The 16,796-nt window shown below is 36.8% G+C and overlaps 1 protein-coding gene across 1 annotated transcript; it reads right to left on the bottom strand.

Moving 5' to 3' along the window:
* Nucleotides 1–3,296: 3,296 nt before the first annotated feature.
* LOC129753834 (uncharacterized) lies at nucleotides 3,297–16,487 on the bottom strand. Its single transcript, XM_055749682.1, has 3 exons — nucleotides 15,175–16,487; nucleotides 3,391–4,154; nucleotides 3,297–3,346 (listed from the first exon to the last, which is right to left on the bottom strand). Exons 2-3 carry the CDS (start codon nucleotides 4,136–4,138, stop codon nucleotides 3,297–3,299), a joined length of 798 nt encoding a protein of 265 aa, XP_055605657.1. The 5' UTR covers nucleotides 4,139–4,154; nucleotides 15,175–16,487.
* Between the last annotated feature and the right edge of the window lie 309 nt (nucleotides 16,488–16,796).

Below are 16,796 nucleotides of genomic sequence, written 5' to 3'. Positions count from 1 at the left end.
TATGTTTTTGTTCAATTCCGGTGCAACCAACACACTTACCGCAAAATTAACTGAACGTTAGATAGTGGTCACTGAAATATAATCTATTCAGAGCTACAAATTTAATTACGGAAATTTTTTGATTATTTAGGATGCGCTTTTTTACAATGAATAATGTTGATATTCACGCTTACGTACATCTTCAATTTAAAAAAAATATCACAATATGTCTGATGTTCCTTCGGTAAAACAAAAGTAATAGAACAAAAATACTTGGAAATATTTATATTTTTTACGCTATGAATGTTTACACACAATCTTACACGGAAGCGGGAATCACCTCAAACAGTGGTTCAGAGCAACAATATTACGCGTGTTTTTCTAAGAGGAAATTTGAACATCGAAAAACATTTGCGTGTGTTGAAAATATTACATTCAACTTCAGTTTTTTGCAGTAATGTGTTACATAAAAATCAGTGGTGTTTTTTGTGACAATTTAAGACGGGGCTACGCGGGCCGCATGCGGCCCGCAAACCCCCAGTTTGACATGCCTGCTTTACAACAATAAATACTTCATAAGTCTTTTTTGAAACACCATCAATTGTAAATGAAACCCAAACCTATAAAAAATCAAAAAATTTCAGCTGGATTGTGTAATCTTGAAAAAAAAGCTTTTCATTTCGGACCACAGAAAATGGCCGCCTGCTTAACCCGAGAAATTCGAACCGCAACACCGAAGGTTTTTTTTGGTCTTGATGGAACCAACCAAATCGACCCACATCGTTTCGGGGCTAGCAATCCCCGAAACTGGCCGCGGCTCGGAAACACACAAAAATCGATAACATTCCTGGTGCGCCCCAAACCGGGGCAGGGCGACCCGGGACAGGAAAGGGAAGCTGAAACGGGTTTTGCTGCTGTTCCGGATGGGAAAAGTTTCCCCCTTTGCCGCCGCCCCCGTCGACCTGGTTCCATTCGTGTTCCTTTATTTCCATGATGGGGTGCCGCCTGGTTCCAGCGATGCCAGCCCAGCAGAGCCTTTGGCCGGGACCAAGCGTCACAATCATCATCATCGTCATCAGTAGGATCATCGTCATCATTATCAGGATGAAATTGATGTTGACGGCATCGTTTTCTCCCCCATCGTCCCTGTTGCCGTCAGCCTTCCTCTACGCCGTTGCCCTCGATGCGTGGCCAGGGCTAGGCTTGGTTTGGTTTGGCTCCATCAAACTTGGGATCTACCGGATTCCAACGGGACACGGCTCAAACTGGTACCGAATACAGCCACAAACACAGACACAGACACAAGGAAGGCGCACACAGGATAAACAGGAAAGAAAGGAGATTTTTTCGACATTCTAAGAAACCCTCCTCTTGAAAGGCAAGGCGCATCATGTGTCCCTTTTTGCTTTTTTTTTGCTCTCTTCTCCGGCCCCAGCAGCGGTCGTCCGTTTTTCGTTGTTTGGTCCTCCGTGAAGGCAACCCAGAGACTTGAGACTCACCGCCGAGGGACCGAAACCTCTCAGCCATCGGCGGCAGTCTTCTTTAGTATTTTTTTTCGTTTTTTTTTTTTGGTTTCCTTCACCCGCACCTCGACGCAATCATCCAATCTCCTTCTTCCACTCGACGGCGGATTGGCCGCTGCTGCCTTGGCCTTTTTCAACTGAACGCCTTTCTCTACGGTCTCCGAACGGCGTTGTACTTCGCGGTTCGAGGCCCTTGCCACTGCGCTCGCTGGAGACTGGCCGGAGATTCTTGTTACCAATCTTACTCTTCTCCTCTATCCTCAGGCCGGCCACCGAAGCATGGTATGGTGCCTTGCAACCGACGACGCCTCAACTTTGCCATATTGCCGATGATGGTGATGATGATGACGACGACGACGACGGGGTATTACATTGGCCATCCGGTCCGGTCCGGTTCGGTTTCTGCTTTACCAGTGAGGTCTGTGCGGACAGATGGAGGACGGTTTCATTTTTTCTACTCTACGGCACACCCCTCCTTGTTTCCTCAATGTTTCGCCGACCATTTGAGCAGCGCGGCCTCTAGAAACGACGGACGGCGTAGGTTGCTTTGGCTCAGGGCCTGCAGGGTTTCACAAAGAGGACAGACGACGGCAGCGTGGCAACAACGAGGCGATGACGCATCGATCCGGTCCGACAAGACCGAACCGATCCCAAACGTTGCCGTCGTTTATGGCCGTGATCAGCACGTTTATAAATTAGATATAAGTCGTTCATAAAACGTACCACTCTGCTAAATTATTTGAAAACCATTTTGATTTCGATCAAAATCTTACTCAATTAGCTCTGACTCGCGTTCAATGGAATTAAAACATCAATTTCTTCAAATTCGGATTTATATTTAATCTTCAAAAGCTGTTCGGATCAATGTGACCCGAATCGTTTATTCCAAACACTACCCGAGCAGACTTTGATGCCTGAATCGATAGCAAACAGTAACCAAAATCAGCAATCAATGCCAAACTAATAGCATAATTAAGTATCGCATTTTTCCCGATGGCAAAATTAGGTTTCATTAAAACATCAATATGACAAAATATATTGCCAAATCAATACCTAAATAAGGCATTGATACCAAAACGAAAGCATTATTCGGTTTTATTTTTTCCAAGCTAACAAAACAAGATATCATTAAGGTTTAATTTTTGCTGATCACCCTCTCAAAAATATGAAAATTTTGATCGGCCATATCTCAGCCATCTAATGCCACATTGAAAATTTTTTGATCTCATTCAAGAGATCGTGAGTAAAGCCTTCTTCGTATGTTTTTGACGAAATGATAATGTTGAGTTTATATGACTTACATTTAGCTAAAAGTTGGGACATTTTCCAAAAATTGCACTTAACATTCAACCCCGATCATCTCAGGGTGGTGTGCAACAAATTTCCAAATTCGAGTTGCATTCGAATTTTTTTTTTTTATACTTATCAAAACAAATTTGTTTAATTTTGCGGTATCTCTCCGTTATCATACAAACAACGTATGCTGATTTGGAAGCTAATAAATTGAGCTTGCTTTATGGATATTTTGTTGAAATATTTTGAAGACTAACTTCATTGAACCTTCAGGTAAAGTTTGATCATTCTCTGAAGATTTTCACCAAATAGTCCGACCGTTAAAAAGCATGCAAATTTGTTTTGACCATAACCTTTTTGCCTTACAAGTTATTGCAGATAGGTTGGCTTATTAGAAAGCTTATGACCTGCACTTACATCTAAAATAGTTATGTGAGTGTAAATCTTAAAATCTTAACGATTTAATGATCCTAATAAGATTCGGATTTCAGATTCAGATTTTCAAATATTACGGAAAATCTCAATAGTGCGTAGTTCTCGAAACTTCATTTCTTCAAATAAAAAAAAAAAAAAAGTAAATGTCTATCAAACTCACCAGTAAAATTGACCGGTTCCTCTGAGTCCGAAACATCCCGGGACGTTTGCTGCGAGTTCGATTTCCCGGAACCGCTGTTCGGATGGTGCTGATTCCGGTTGTGATCCACATCGCCACTATCCTCGTTGAGCTCTTCGAAAATGGTTCCCCCCACCGAGTCATCGTCCCGTACATTAAAATCATAATTGGGTTTCATCCCGACCTTCTTCAGCGCATCCACATAGCGGGAAATGGTCCTCAAGCTGGGCAGTTGGAGCTCTCCGTCCCGTATCAGATACCTATACGCCTGCATTCCCACGGCTGCCTTCAGTTTGACGGCAGCCTTGAGATTCGGTTCTTTCCATTTTTTCCTAATTTCGTCATCGACCTGTGTACCACCCGCGCCTGAATTGGCCGGGTTCAAGTTACTATCACCACTATCGCTCCCATCTCGGCTGTTCACTGTCCCAGATCCTCCTCCCGTCAGCTGAAGCTTGTTGGCCATTCGTTTCATGCGCTTCTTGGCGGCGTAGAACTCTCGCTTCATAGTGCCGTAGCGAAGTTTGGTGTTTTCCAACATTTTCTTGTATTCGAGCAGTGTGGTCAAAAGCCTACAATTTTCGTCCCTCAATACCGACACGTCGGAACTGGCGGTGAGCTCGTGGACTCCGTTTGGAATGTTTCCGCCGGCAGGTTGATGGTACTGTTGCCGGAGCAATTGCTGCTCGTGGTCCGAATCCTGCTCCATTTTGATCGGGGAACCAGTCATTTGTCAGGGGATGCAACTGTGAATCAAGACATAAAAATATTTTTTGTTATTTTTTAGAAATTTAATGTAGGTATATATACTGGGCTAGAAAGCCAAAAAAAGGCAAAAATGAAATAAGAGCAAAATTAGTTATCACATCAAATCTAAAACATCATCAATAGGGACATCTAAAACTTCAACCAACAGATTTGATAAGCAATTTTCCAATTCTGTATATTTAAACCCTTTACTGTATACGAGCCCATATATGTCCCCGCAAAAATGTATCACATTTTTTACACTATTTCAACAAAAAAATTATTGTAATTTTGTTTTGTTTTTTTTTTTTGCATAAATTGCTTAGTTGGAGGTCAATGCAGTTATTTCCGATTTTTATTTTAAACGGATTCATAATCCATGTAGTTAAGACGCTTTTTTTTATAAAATTCATAAGCTCACGGTAAAGAAGAAAACACAGTTTATCAACTGGCATCAGACAGAGTTAATTTCAACATTTTTTCTTATTTCACATGTCCTGAGTTGTGTAAAGTTTCATTTTGGTTTGAAATTATTTTTGCAATTTGCAGTGTTAAAAAGTAACTTCTTAAGTAAGTCTTAACTTTTAAATAAGGCAAAGTCATACACCGTCTTAGCCGATTTAGACTTTACAGACTTAATAAATGACGTAGACTAGACAGTTTAAGATTAACATTTAACACCCACCTTCGAGATGGGAATCGAACCCATGCCACCAGTGGACTAGCGATTACCGTCTTACAACGCTAACCACTCGATCACCGAGGCGTACAGATTTGTATAGGACAATTTAAAACTTTTTTTTTTTCTGAAAAACGAACATGATCTGTCTGTGAAAAACGTTTTTGTGCAAATTTATAAAACCTGCGAATTAAATATTCTGCTGCACGTCTTGTCGAAATTCTCGAGACATTCAAATTTCAGTAGATATTTAATTGAATTGAGATAAGAAATTCAAAATTAAGAATTTGATATCAGATATACAATGAAGATACAAAAACATTCTTAAAATATAGTGAAATTTACGAAGTAAAAATAGATGCAATACTTAAGGGGGGGGGGGGGGGGGGGTAGGGTCTAACGGGTAAAAAAAAAAACACCATATTCACGATTTTTTTTTCTAGAGCTATCGTTCAAACAAATGTATTCCAATTTTTTGCATTATGCAAAGCATTGTTAAAAGAACATTTTGTAATTTTTCGAAAAAAAAATATTGAAAAATGAGCCGGTGATGGAGCACTTTCGAGGATGCCTTTTAGAAACAGGATTTGCGGTGGACACTGTATCTCAGCACAGAATCATCTGAAGTCAAAAAATCAGAGCAAAATATTTTTAATAGATGTTTTTTCTGGACCCGAACGTTTTTATTTAACTTAAACATTTTTTATGAAATTTTTGTGGCTGTTCGAAGTAAAAAACTACGATTTTTCACTAAAAAAATCCGCCATTTTTTATCTGTAAAATCTCCAAAAGTAAAAAAAAACAAAAAAAAGAAAAACGTTGGGGTCTGGTATTTTATATGTAGAAAATATGCTCCAAATTTGAAAAGAATCGGATAAGTAGTTTTCAAATGACGATGTCCACGGACTTTAAAAATGTGCTTTCGAGAAAAACGCGTTTGAAGTTTCTGCTCTTGCTTTCTTGCAGTATTAGATAGGAGGAGATAAAGGCCTATAATTTCTTCAGTTTTGCATCAATTGACTTGAAAATTTGACACAACATTCTTGAAATGTTTTACAATAAGTAAATAAAAAAATCGATTTTTTGAAAGTGTTAGACCCTACCCCCCCCCCCCCCCCCCCCCTCCCCCGTAAATAAACCCAATGAAAAAAATGACTATTGAAAAAAATGCTAGAAAATTTTGAATCCTTAAAGAATGGGATGTACCTATTTATATTTTCAGATATTAAATTTCACATTTTAGAGCTCATAAACGTTCGTTTGAAATTCGAATACCTATTTAAACAAAAGGCTAAAAAAGGCATAACTTCACTTCAAAATTAAATTGAAAAAAGTATAATTTTCAAAAAATCTATATATATAAAAATGAATTTCTGTCTGTCTGTCTGTCTGTCTGTCTGTCTGTCTGTCTGTCTGTTCCCTATAGACTCGGAAACTACTGAACCGATTTGCGTGAATCCTGGCAGGTGGGGGTATTGGAGGCAGGGGAAGGTTCCTATTGTGGTTTGAGACCCCCCCCTCTCTCATGAAGGGGGGGAGGGGCCTCCCAAACAAAAGACAATTTTTTGCATAACTCGAGAACCCATCAAGCAAATGTTATCATATTTGGCATGGGGCGGTATTTGGGAACGAGGAATATTTCTATGAATATTTGGTACCCCTCCCTCCTTTCAGTGGCGTGATAGGAAGGGGGGACGGGGGCTACCTTACAATTTTTCATATAACTCGAGAACTAATCAAGATATTGGATCCAAATTTGGCATGTGAAGGTATTTGGATACGAAAAATATTTCAATGATTATTTGAGACCCCTTCCTCTTTCAGTTGAAAGGGGGAGGGGCCTCTTTCATATTTTTTTATTTAGTTCAAAAACTTATAAAGCAATTTTGAAACAAATTTGGCATGGGAGGGTATTTGGATACGAAAAATATTTCAATGATAATTTGAGACCCATCCCTCTTTCCAGTAGGGAGATATAAAGGGGGAGGGGCCTCTTTTATAGTTTTCAACATAACTAAGAAAGTAATTAAGCAAATGGAACCAAACTTGGCATGGGCGAGTATTTGGGAACGTGACATGTTCTAATGATTGTTTGAGACCCCTTCCTTCTTACAGCGGGGAGGAAGGAAAGAGGGAGGGGAGTTTCATACAATTTTTACTGCATAACTCAAGTACTAAAACAGCAAATGGAACCAAATTTGGCATGGAACGATATTTGGGTACGAGAAATGCTTCTATGAATATTTGGTATCCCTCACCCTTTCGAAGAGGTGGATGAAAAGGGGGAGGCGAGGTCTCCCTTACAATTTTTCAGTATAACTGGAGAGCTGATCAAGCAAATTGAACCATATTTGACATGTGAGTGTATTTGGATTCGAGAAATGTTTCTATTATAAATTGAAGCCGTACCTTTTAAGCGGTAAGATATAAAGGAAGAAGGGGGGGGGGGGTTCCATTTTTTTCCATAACTCGAGAATTAATCGAGCAAATGAAACCAAATTAGACTCTTATACTTTACAGTGTAGAGAGGGAAAGAAAGAAAGGGGCTCCATACAATTTTTGTTGTAAAGCTTAAATACTTATCAACCAATGGAACTATATTTGATATAAGAGGATTTTTGGGAACGAAAAAAATATTTATTAAAGATTACAATCTCCATTCAGCAGGGGGTGGAGGGAAGGACAGGGGGGCTCTCTAATCAGTTTTTTAGCATAAATCCAGAACATATCAAGCAAAAACAACCATACTTTATAAGTTAGATTATTTACGAACGATTAATTTGGGACCTTCTTTTTTAGGGCGAAACTTAAGGAAACAGATGAAAATTATCAGATCTTTAATACAAATTTATAAATCAAGATTCAAAATATAAGTTATGGTTTGTATTGCAATTTGAAACTCCAGCTGAAGCTCTCATTTTATAGTGATTGCTTATTAATTTCGTCATAATTTGATTTAAAATAATACCAAAAACAATAACAATTTGAATGATTTCTGAAAATATCATTTGATTCTGAAAGGTGTAGCAAAGCACACCGGGTCAGCTAGTACTTTATAAAATAAGACGAAACATACACGTTGACAAAAACACGCTTTTTTTCTGTAGATATGGATAAATTGGACTTGAAAACAAATAATCGATTCACGGATATTCGCGTTAACGGATAATCGAGTCCAACCTGTAAAAAGAAATTCAGCTAATTTACAAAAAAAAAGGTTTTCAAAGATAATATGTAGTCATTTGTACTCATATTGGTAAAAATAAAGACTTTGGTGACCAAATTTCAAAAAAGTAAGCTCAAAAAAGTGACGTTGCTAAAAAGTGACCAACTTCTAGCCCAGCATATATGATGATATTCAGTAGAATAAAGCTTAATATTAGGCTGACATTACCTAGTGGTCCAGAACGGAAAGTTAGCGAGACAAAATTAATAACGCAGAAACTATAAGATTAAGACAAAAGGTGTCTTCGGCAAAGATGCTCATAAAATAATAATAAACGATTTAATTATACAGTATCATATATAAGGACGTGTCATTTTTTCCATGATTTTGACACACAAACTTTTTTAATTGAAAAGATAAAGTAAAATTGTCTTCTACAAAGTTGCAGCCAATACCTTTTTAGGTAACTTTGTCAAAGACATCAACTTCATATGACGATTAGGAAGCACGCTATGATTTTTTCAATGTCAAAATGTTAGAGCGCGTCTAAAAAACAGTTTTTTAGCTCTAACTCTATTGGATTAAATCATACGTAGATGGCGCACTTTTATCAAATTAAAATAAATCTTTTCTGCTGAGACAGCAAATGTCTATCTTCTATCTTGAAGCATTCGTTAAATATAAGACATTTTCTATCAAAAAGATGTATTTTTCAAACTGCAGTATTTCAGGTTTGGGCAAACGAAAAAAATTAACAAAGACAGCTTTTTGGATTTCGGATATCAATCTATTATTTCTGGAATTATCTAAAAAAAATCCAAAGTTTGTTAATTTGCAATACAAAATAACACATTAGACTGAACCTTCAAGCGAGAGTCCTCTCTCATTTTTCGTGGAAAAGTCGCATTTTTATCGTACATTTAATAGCTAAATGCAATTAAATAGTAGAATAAGCGAATTTTCCCCATTTGATAACATTTGGTCAAATTTATACAAATATAGTTGAATTAAATTTCAAAAAAGGTCATTTTCCTTGGATATAAATTTCAACCATTTTTATCACAGGTTAACTTTAAGTGTTGTCTGAAATCAGATTTCAATTGCCAGCGGCTATAACATAGTGGATAGAACTCAAGTCTTCTATGCCAAAGGTTATAAGATCGAATCTCTGTCATTATATAGATTCTTTCTGTGGTTTGGTTGTTCACACACTAGAATGCTAGTATTGAAAAACTGCCACCTCGATCTTAGCTGGTATTTGTTCATGAAATTTTCACACATTCCAGTTCAGCTATATCCAACTAACCCTCCACAACATTTAAAGACTGTACGAGTGTACAATGACTGGAAAAAAGATACATCTCAAGGAAATTTAAGATTGCTTCACAATAGTCGATATTTTTCATTGAAAAAACTGGAATTTGGTCAAAAGATGGCAAAATGTTTTATCAAAAAACAGGCCAAGTTTTATCAAAATAGTTTTAAGCGGTTCCGGGCTTTCACAAATTTAAAATTTCAAACAAAAAATGTTGAAAATCGTATTGAAACTTCCCACTTTCATAAAATGTTTCAACAAATTCAGCATTTAAACATTTGATGGTTTGTATGAAATTTGTTTATCAATATTTTGGCAATTGATGGAACTCTGTTGTTTTTATTTTTAACGCTGTTGGAGCATTTTTTTTTGCCAGACAAAGTTTTAATAAATTTACAACATTCTTGTAGCAATAACAGAGCATATAGGTCAGATCCAAACAACTATATTTAATGCTGAATTTTGCCTGATATTTTAATAGATTTTTATTTCTACTTTATTATTTGTTTTAATTTTGAAAAGGCAAACTGAAAGCGATCACGACCGAGATTGCGAGGAAACATCTGTATATTAGAAAACAAAAATCTGTAATTCTGTGAGTCAACAGAAAATTTAGTGACAGTATTTTGTGATATGTTTAATCAAATTAAGTCATTTTGTAACTTTTGACTTTGACTAAATCTGTAAAATCTGTTCATAAATCTGAATTATTGAGTATTCGTTTCAAATTATAAGAAACTACTATTTTGGCAACTTCACAGCGAAGTTATGATAATAAAATGATGATGATAAATAAAAGATTATCATGAGGATGATGACAGATTTATGACAAAGGAAAAATTTAAAGACACATTAGCTTCTTTTTCAATAGAAAAAGTTGCTAAATCTAGTGCGTTATAAAACCTGAGCATTTTATGCCATTTATATACTGCTGTCAGAAGCATAATTGTCACATGTTCCATTCTGGAATTTTCGACATTTTGGTGTCTAGGCGACTTATTTAAAAGATTTGATTTGTTGTTATGTAATAGAAACATCAGGCTCAGTATAAAAACATGTTTTTATGAAATATAACAAAAATATTTATCGCAATGACGCGGTAGACATGTCAAAATGTATCATGATGCAATTATGCTTTCCAACGGCAGTATAGCAAGTAGACGGAACCATTTCATTAATTCGATATATCGACAGAACTAAATTAAATTAAACAATAAGGGAAATCATTAATCAAAAGGTAATAATTCAAATTAAATTAAATTAAATGTAGGTTTGATGACTCATCAGTTATTAAAGATTGATTTCACTCATAATTGAATAAATTCAAAAGTTTTAAGCGTCATATCACCAAAACTAGAGGTTATAAACAAAACTTGACAAAAGTTTCGAGTTCAAGACGCCAAAATCTTCCGAAATCAGTTATTTTAACACCCCAGTGTTAGTTATGAAACTTGAAAATGATTTCGTTCGTTCGTTTAAATTCAAAAATTATAATTTACATTTTTGGTTTCGATTTTCAGTTCTCTATTTTAAATCTTTCACATCATATAAGAAAAATGTAGCTATTGCAAAATAGCAATTGGATATAAATTATTACAAATTTATTAACTCCAATTTAAACGTTGATTTAGGCGACTTCTTTTCGACTTCGAACGAATGCCTCGTTGTCGAAAAAAAGTCGCTTAATTCGACGTTTACTTGAGTTGATAAATTCGAATTATTTTATATTCCATTACTGTTTTGCAATAGAAGTGATTATTGGCCAATATTGCCTGGGTTTCAAGATTCACACCAATCATATTATATTATGACAAAAAAGTTTATTTTAATTGCAATTGATTAAGACTGTGTATGTTATATTCAGCAATTCATATAAATCTGCAAACAAACTAAAACCGATTTAATTTTTTCATAATTCTCTATTTAATGAAAGTTCCAGATTTTACCAAAAATTTCTAGTTTCAGAGATGAAAAAAATGCTTCAATCTTTAGAAAATTAAATGGAAAAAAAATATAACCATTTCTAACATCACGAAAAGGTGTTTAGATGTTTTTGATATTCATTTAACAACTTTGTTGAAGACTGCAAAGTTTTGGCTATAAAAAAATATATCAAAGAATTCATCAATGGTTAAATATTTCATGAAAATTTGGTCTTATTCCTAAATTTTTGTAGAACTAAAAAAACCTTTTTTTGAAATCAAAATTACTCCCAGTAATCGAAAATGCTGATCTTTGAAGCTTTATCTTGAATTGAAAAAAAAGTGGATTTGGTTCACATTTTTTGTAGGTGATGGAAAGAATTAGAGAAACATGAGATATCAAAGAACGAAAGAACATAAGCCGTAGGTAAATATCATGAATTTTTCGAAAAAGATACAACGGCTCACCGGCAGGACTTGAACCTGCAATCTCCGCTTCAATACAACGGCGCGTTAGCCAAATGATAAATGATAAAAATGGCACAAATCATAAGAAACAAGAAAAAATGGATAAAAGTTTTACAAAAATAACAAAAAATTGAAAAAAAAAGTTTTAAAAATTACAAAAATTAAGAAATTAAACTATTTTATTTATTTTCCAAATTTTTGTAATTTTTTTTTCATTTAGGTTATTTTAGTACATGTTTTTTTTTATATTTTTTGCTATTTAAAGCAGAGCGAGATATGATTTTTAAGCAAAAATTCCATTCTTTATCATTCTACCAATTCTTGAACATGCTCCATCGAAATTCCAAAAAAGATTCGGAGAAGTTTTTTTAGATTATACTAGATTCATGCTAGTTTGAATCATTCTACATCCAAACAAATTTCCCTTTTCAACATTGCATGTATCCTTAAGTGTATACGAAAGTAACAATCTATAAATCAAGTTTGATCAAGCTGAAAATATGCGCAGGTCACTTTTTCAAGCCAATAGGAAATATTGGTACCCACTTACATTAAAATATACCTATTGAAGTAAAGAAAAAACTACACCTAGGTTTTTTTTTACACGGTTTTTTTTTACGCGGTTTTTTTTTACACGGCTTTTTTTACACGGTTTTCGGGAATTAACACGGTTTTTTTTTACACGGTTTTCGCGAATTAACACGGTTTTTGAGAGAAAATATTCTAAGTCCTTTTCAAAGGAAAACACTTAGAATCTTTTTGAAGTTGGAAAATCTTATCTCTTAGACTAAGAACATGATACATGAGACCTAAGACCTGGGACCTGAGACCTGAGACCTGAGACCTGAGACCTGAGACCTGAGACCTGAGACATGAGACATGAGACATGAGACATGAGACATGAGACATGAGACATGAGACATGAGACATGAGACATGAGACATGAGACCTAAGACATGAAACATTAGAAATTAGACATGAGACATAAGACATGAGACCTGAGGCAAGAGACAAGAGCCATGAAACATGAGACCTGAAACCTGAGACATGAGACTTTGGACCTGAGACCGGAGACAAGCTACTAGAATTAGTACCGCGAGAATCAAGTTTAGCTCCGATTTCTACATGCGACCCCTCTAATGAAAGGTTTTGACTTGTAGATGACGAAAAATAGTGTCGCGACTTCGCTAGTACAAGCTACTAGTGTTAGTACCACGAGAAATAAGTTTAGCTCCGATTTCCACTTTCGACCGGTCAAATGAAAGGGTTTGATTTTTAGGTGATGAAAAATAGTGTCGCGAGTTCGCTAGTACAAGCTACTAGTGTTATTACCGGTAGAAAGAAGTTTTATTTCCGATTTCAATCTGCGACCAATCAAGTTAAAGTGTTTGAAGCAAACAGAACTCAAGGTTAGTTGTGAGATACGTCTCGCTGGTCGAGTGGTTAGCGTGGTAAGACGGCAATCGCTGGTCCACTGATGGCATGGGTTCGATTCCCATCTCGGTATTGGAGTTAAATGTTAATCTTAAATTTTCAACGTAATTAATTCAGTCTACAAAGCCTAAATCGGCATAGACGACGTATGTCTTTTGAACAGAGATACCGACTGGTGCATCTGGTGCGTCACGCAACAGTTTTCAACTTCAATGGCCTTTAAAAACATTATTTCCGCAGATAATCATACCGTTTGTACAAAAAAATTTTAAAGTTGATTGCACATAAAATTGAGGTAGTCAGAAAAATTATTGGTTCCACCAGTTGTGATGTATTTGTAATGTCGTAATGCATGAAGTACCAATTGCAGTATTTTGGCTTTGTTCGAATTAATTTTTATATTTTTTGAACCATAAATGTTTTTATAGAAAAAGCATGAGGGTTCAACAAACATTTAGGGGTGAAAAACACTGTAACAAATTCTTCTAGCTGAAATCATAAAAATTCATGATTGGATGGATACAAATTTTTAAGTTATATTTTCATTAACTGCAAATTTTTCAAAGAATGCGATGTTTGATAAAAATTTTCTAAAATTTGTAGCATCTTGTTCAAATTTTCAAACAATCAAAAAACGCACGGGCTCACAGCTCTCAGAGATCTCTAGAATGATGATTTTGCTTAATTTTCAGCTGGGCGCTGCAGCTTCTGCTTGCGCGTTTTGATTTATTTTGCCAGTTATTAAAACAAAACGTGATACAAAATATGAAAAATACACTTTGAATACTATTCAATTCCCCGGATTCTCAAGATTACCCCATGTAACCAATATCACCAAGAAGTCAATCCCTTTCACTTGACGGGTCGAAAGTTGAAATCGGAGCTTAACTAATTTCTCGCGGTACTAATCCTAGTAGCTTGTACTAGCGAACTCGCGACATTGTTTTTCGTTACCTACAAGTCGAACCCTTTCACTTGACTGGTCGAAAGTTGAAATCGGAGCTAAACTAATTTTTCGCGGTACTAACACTAGTAGCTTGGACTAGCAATTTCGCGACACTGTTTTTCGTCACCTGCAAGTCAAACCCTTTCACTAGAGGGGTCGCAAGTCTAAATCGGAGCTTAACTAATTTCTCGCGGTACTAACACTAGTAGCTTGTACTAGCAAAGTCGCGACACTATTTTTCGTCAACTACAAGTCAAACCCTTTCACTTGACTGGTCGAAAGTTGAAATCGGAGCTAAACTAATTATTCGCGGTACTAACACTAGTAGCTTGGACTAGCAATTTCGCGACACTGTTTTTCGTCATCTACAAGTCAAACCCTTTCACTAGAGGGGTCGCAAGTTGTAATCGACGCTTATATAATTTTTCGCGGTAATAACACTAGTAGCTTATCTTATGTCTCATGTCTCATGTCTCAGGTCTTAGGTCTCATATCTCATGTCTCATGCCTCTTGTCTCATGTCTCATGTCTCAGGTCTCAGGTCTCAGGTGTCATGTCTTAAGTCTCAAGTCTCATGTCTCAGGTCTCATGTCCCATGTCTCCGGTCTCAGGTCTCGTGTTTTATGTCTTAGGTTTCTAGTCTCAGGTCTCAGGTCTAATGTCCCATGTCTTTGGTCTCATTCTTCAAGTCTCAGGTTTCATGTCTCAGATCTCAGGTCCCTGGACTTAGGTCTCAGGTGTCATGTCTAAAGTCTCAGGTCTCGTGTCTCTAGTCTACATTTCCAAGTCCAGGTCTTATGTCTCAAGTCTCAGGTCTCAGGTCTTAAGTGTCAGAACTTCAAAGCTGCAGAATTCGAGTGGTCTTTTTTTACACGGTTTTCGGGAATTAACACGGTTTTTTTTTACACGGTTTTCGGGAATTAGCACGGTTTTTTTTTTACACGGTTTTCGGGAATTAACACGGTTTTTTTTTACACGGTTTTTTTTACGCGGTACGTATATCAGTGTAAAAAAAAACCTTACTGTATATATAAAACTAAGATTAAAATGATGAAATATTTGAATCAAAAGTTATTCGAATAAACTTACCTATAGTTCTAGTATTGTAGTCTACAACACAGTCCGCACTTTATCCTTTTGATAACGAAGATTTTTTGTTTCACGCACTAATTGATATTGCTTCAAAGATATCCAGGTTAAAATCACTTAATCAATTCTTCTCTTTTTTTCATAATTCACTGTGGGTACCTGTGCATTTAGGCTTGCTTCCTTCCGAAACCTCTTGCAATCTGTATCGAACTGAAACCCGATGTCATAATTCACTCATCATCCCACTCGAACTAATCCTACTCTCGATGGGATAATAATCTTCTAGATTCGGTCGCTGTAAGCGTTTGAGCCCACAAAACGAGGAAGGATCTTAGCTAAACGTTAAGATACCACACACAAAAAACTGCACACGAAACAACGTGAACCCATCTAGACCCACAAGGTCCCCCGTTCGAGTCACCGACGACGACGACAATGGGCCACCGAAATCTCTTCGAAAGGGCCACCAACAACCAACTGACTACCCCGAGAAGCAGAACCGCCTGATGATGTTTCCCACTAACGATGACGATGACGATGTGGCTGACGGCTAATGACGATGACGGGGTTCTGCTGCTGCTGCTGATGACGGAAACCAAGGCCCCTCGTGTATCGCTTCTTTTTCTTCCGTGAGTCGGTCAAATTGGTCCGCCTCTGTTCGACGGCTCAGTTTGCACAGGCTGTTGTGGCCTTTTTGCTGGTTCCCGTTCACATCATCAGCTATCCGTGGACGGATTGAGCTGGTATTGGTGAGGTGCGGCACGTTGGCCACAGTGCAGGCAGATTGCGGTCCAGTTCGCACTTTGTCCCCAGGTCGCTGAGGACTAGTTTCAATGATTTTGATCAATCCTCGCATAGGAATCTTCCATCAACAAGTTGCTTAACCGTATTGCAACACTACCAAAATCTTAACTCAAATTTTAAAATGTGTAAACAATAATCCGGAACTCTCTTGCTTGGTTTGCTTATTATGTAAATATTTTGTCACCTTCTCAAAAAATTATCTGAACCCAGCAACAACACACACCGATAAAATCCATGCACAGTAGGCGGATGTAGAATTTTGCACTTCCGGCTGTCCATAGATCAACTCGGATCAATGCACGTTTAGAACGGAAACCGGAATAGCTAGAAAACGGGTTTTTTCGCGACGTTAGCCAGAAACTAGAACTTGTCAGAGGTTTGTTTTTTCCGAAGTTTTCTTCTAACAAATTCACACTTGGAACTTGACTTCTTGGTTGGTGCGTAAAAACAAAACTCACTCGCGGAAATCGTGACCGTCACGATTGACAACTGCAAACCGAATGAAGAGATCAAAACGGAACGGATGCACAAATAAACGAACGAGAGGGAAAGTCCGAGCGCGCGAGAACGAAAAAGACGGCATGATATGTCGACTGACAGTTGTCAAGAAGCACACGATCAAAAAGTTTAAGGCGAATTTTGACAGAAAACTCACCGCAAAGGTATTTTTTTGTACTCATTACTAAGTTTTCCGAATTTGACTTCCAAACCTAAGTCAGGAGACCAGGAGACACATTCGAAGCAAAATTAGGACGAATGATTATGTAGTCAAGTAAAATAGATGAAGTTTTATTTTCATTGCATAAACTAGACAACAA

Source organism: Uranotaenia lowii, chromosome 3, assembly GCF_029784155.1.
Source record: "Uranotaenia lowii strain MFRU-FL chromosome 3, ASM2978415v1, whole genome shotgun sequence".
NCBI lineage: Eukaryota > Metazoa > Arthropoda > Insecta > Diptera > Culicidae > Uranotaenia > Uranotaenia lowii.
This window is presented reverse-complemented; position numbering and strand designations above follow the sequence as displayed.

What these genes read in the sequence shown, in the direction of transcription:
- LOC129753834 (XM_055749682.1), bottom strand. Translation starts at nt 4,138, where the DNA reads ATGACTGGTTCCCCGATCAAAATGGAGCAGGATTCGGACCACGAGCAG. An exon ending in GGAACCGGTCAATTTTACTG is followed by an intron (nt 3,347 to 3,390) that starts GTGAGTTTGATA and finishes TTTTATTTGAAG; the next exon opens with AAATGAAGTTTCGAGAACTA.